This window comes from Cariama cristata, unplaced genomic scaffold (genome assembly GCF_000690535.1).
Source record: "Cariama cristata isolate BGI_N322 unplaced genomic scaffold, ASM69053v1 scaffold6752, whole genome shotgun sequence".
NCBI lineage: Eukaryota > Metazoa > Chordata > Aves > Cariamiformes > Cariamidae > Cariama > Cariama cristata.
In genome coordinates, this window is record NW_009603217.1 from 82235 (window position 1) to 85628 (window position 3394).

General features: G+C 39.9%; 1 protein-coding gene across 1 annotated transcript in view; it reads left to right on the top strand.

The window, feature by feature from the left end:
• Positions 1-2212, top strand: part of EBF1 (early B-cell factor 1) — a gene marked incomplete at its 5' end in the record, with an annotated part of 76093 nt that extends 73881 nt beyond the window's left edge. The window contains one exon of the mRNA XM_009695083.1: positions 2181-2212. Within this exon, the coding sequence (XP_009693385.1) occupies positions 2181-2212 (32 nt within the window). The remainder of the gene's footprint in view (positions 1-2180) is intronic.
• Between the last annotated feature and the right edge of the window lie 1182 nt (positions 2213-3394).

Genomic DNA, 3394 nt, shown 5'->3' on the forward strand with positions numbered 1-3394 from the left:
CTCCCTGGACGGGATCCTGTGCACCTTGCTGTAGGTGACCCTGCTTTGGCAGGGGGTTGGACTGGGTGATCTCCAGAGGTCCCTGCCAACCCCGACTGTTCTGTGATTCTGTGATCCCAAGAGCAGAGTAGGGAGCAACCACAACAGTGAGAGCATTGCTTGGCTTGGCTTTGCTTCATTTTCAGTCACATGTACCAAGGGGACAGCCCAATTGTGAGGATTCAGAACTTGTTATGTGAGATACTGCTGAAATAAAACCCTTTGAGTTTTTTTTTTAAACAAACAAAGCTGCTGGTTTTTCATACAAAGTTCATGAAATTGGCAAGGATTCTAAAAAAGAAGGCCGTATCGAAATCATCCTATGATTTGATATAAAGGAGACAGCATAGCTATGGAGATAATATGAAAATGTGTCCTCAGATTATCTCCACGGTGGATCCAAAAAAGCCCAGGACAGGAAATACCTCAGCAAGGAACATCTAAGACACAGTGGTGTCCTCTGTGCTACTCACTTGAGTGACTTCCTGTAGGGCTTAAAGCAACTTAACTCGCCTCTCTATCCCTTTTATCCTCATTCTCAGCTCCTTGAAGAGCCCTTATGTGGAGCAGAAACAATCAGTACAGTGATTTCACATAAACCCATTGTTGAATGGTAAATTCCAAGAATTGAAATGCTGCTGTATAGTTGCAACATGTCACCTCTGAGGATGGCCTGTTGTAAACATGTGGATGTGTTTTGCATTCTCGCCTTCTCCTCTCATTTTATTTCATTTAATCAGTGCAGTTTACTTGAGCTGTTTTCCCCTTGCTGATTAGACTTGTAATTCTTGCACATATGGTGGTGTTTGTGGAGAAAACATTTCCCTCCTCTCCCTCTCCAACCCCAAATTTGTGAGTCTTTTACTTTGGCTTTGTTCTTATCAAATAACTGCAGCTGTAATTAAAGCACGATGAATCAGCACCAGTCACAGGGTTGAGTTCTTCCTTAAGAAATTACATGTCCAGATGTCTGAGATGGCAGGCAGTTCTAGCATTTTAATGTGCCCGTGAAGTGCCACCAACCTGAAGGCACTACCTTTTTTCTTATATAAAAGGATATACATATCTTACAGGCACTACCTGTTTTCTATCTTTTGGCAAATAACCATACAAGTGGTATTTTAAAGATGCAGTGTTGTTACAGTTTTCATCATAAACTTGCATGACTACATCCTGTAATGATGTGCTTTCTCACAGTGTATCACTTGGACACTTGCTATGTCTAACCTACTTAGTGTCCCTGGTAAATGGAGGGAGACTAAGCTGAAGGTCAAGCCATGTGGAAGACTGTACCTGTTGACTTTTAATGAATGTCTCCTCTTTAAGAGAGGTGGTGGTTTCACAGAAAATGAGGTTTGGAAGCATAATGAAGAAGTACTGATGATTCAACTTAGCCAACAAAAGAGAAGACATTCTAAATTAACATCAACATATGACTCACTCAATGTAGTTGGTGATGTCTGCTGTAAGTGTAATAAAACCATGAGATGCCAGTCTGCTAAACCACCAGTTAAGGACATATTTCAATTTGAAAATTGGGTTTGAGAGTTTAAGTCCTTTTCTGAGCACCTGGAAATACATACATAAGTCCCAGGGCTGAACACTGAACTTGTAAGAGAAAACTGGCATAGAAGAATGAACCACTCTTAGTGTGCCTAATGCAACGAACACCCTACCAGGTCTATAATATTGGTGGCCTATGGGACTCCAGCCATTTTCTCATACGTGGAGCAAGTGGCTGCTTCACTTTTAAAAGAGTAATAGAATGTGTGGCAATGGCTGGGTTGGGTTTAAGCCTCCTGAGCATTTTGAGATTTTGAAACTAAAATCAGAAAATTAAGTTGGGGTCTGATTCTGATATAAGAGGAAGTGTACTTTTTCTGCAAGAGAATCACTAATTTCAAGAGCCACTTGCAGTGCAAAACACTTCCCGATCAGAATGAGGCTTCCCGCGATTACTGTGTACATAGTTGTCTCTACTGGATGATGCTTATATATAAATTCAATTCACAGTACAGCTGAGTACCTTGCTAGTAAATGTTTAAAAGCTCTGAGGATTTTAAGAGTTGCTTGATTATGCACAAAAGTAACTTTTTTCCCCCTTCTCTCTCCCTCTCCCCCCACCCCTTTCCTTCTGACAGCTATATCTGGCATGATTGTTCCCCCCATGTGAAAGAATTGCCTTGAAGAATTTTATTAATGAAGAGGTAGAATTCTGCTTCAGAGAGAATCTGATACAAGTCCCAGAGTGGAACTTTTTACTCAGGCCTTTTTAAAAATAAAAAAGAAATAAAGGAGAACCTTACAATAACTTCGGATTTTTAAACAAAACAAAAATCACCATCCTTGCAAATACTGAAATTAACAATCTACAATTGCAAGGTGTTGATTCAAGCTGTCCATCCCAAATACCTGGGAGATATATTTATTGTATGTTGATAAAAAATCCACTTTTTTTTTTTTTCTGTGGGGGTGGGGGCTTGCTTTTATTTCCTTCTGTTTTTTATGTTTTTTTTAAGGCTTAAGTCAACACCATTTGTCTTTTATAAATCATACAATTACACAAGGGACACTTGAGATGGAAGTCCACATTTTTAATTTATGAATTTTTTTTTAAAAAGCTGTGTAAAGAAAAATGAAGTGGTGTCATTTACATACAAGTCTGTATGGGACAGAATAGAAGTGCCAGTTAGTTTTTCGTAGAAGAATTACGGCCATTTAATTAAGGGTCGGCTCATATAGGTTGCATATCCAGTGGTGACTTGCTAATATGATGCATTTTTAATGTTCTAATTAAATAGTTGATATTTTTGGATGACGAGGGCAGGATGAGGGGTGGGATTAGTAACCTCTGTCTTTAATATCAGGCTAAATAATTGTGTAAATAACGCAACAAGAATAGTTGGTGGAAGGGAAGGCAAGGATGCAAATAACATTTCCTCTTGAACTGAAAAAACCCAGTGCCTCTAGATGTAATGCTAAAACTGCAGAATTAGACGAGCATGGCTCTCTCTTTAGCTTATATATCAGACTCTGTCCAAATGAGTGGCCTTCTTGAAGTTTAGTGTCACCTGAGCTGTGCATAAAATGCCGTTTGGATTTTGCATAGCCGTCTAACGACACGGACTGCGGCCATCAGGCATGGGGTGCTTTCAGCGTGGCCCCTCTCCCCTTGACCTATTTGTTTTTACGGGGCAGAATGAGGCCAGACTTGTCTGCAATTCTGCATCCTCACAATCTGAAAGCACACGTTTTCATCAGCCTCCCACTAGGATTGTTCCTCTATCAGTCGACCCTCTCTGTATCATAATATATTAAGCAACAGGTAACTGCTTTTGAATAGTAAATGGAAACA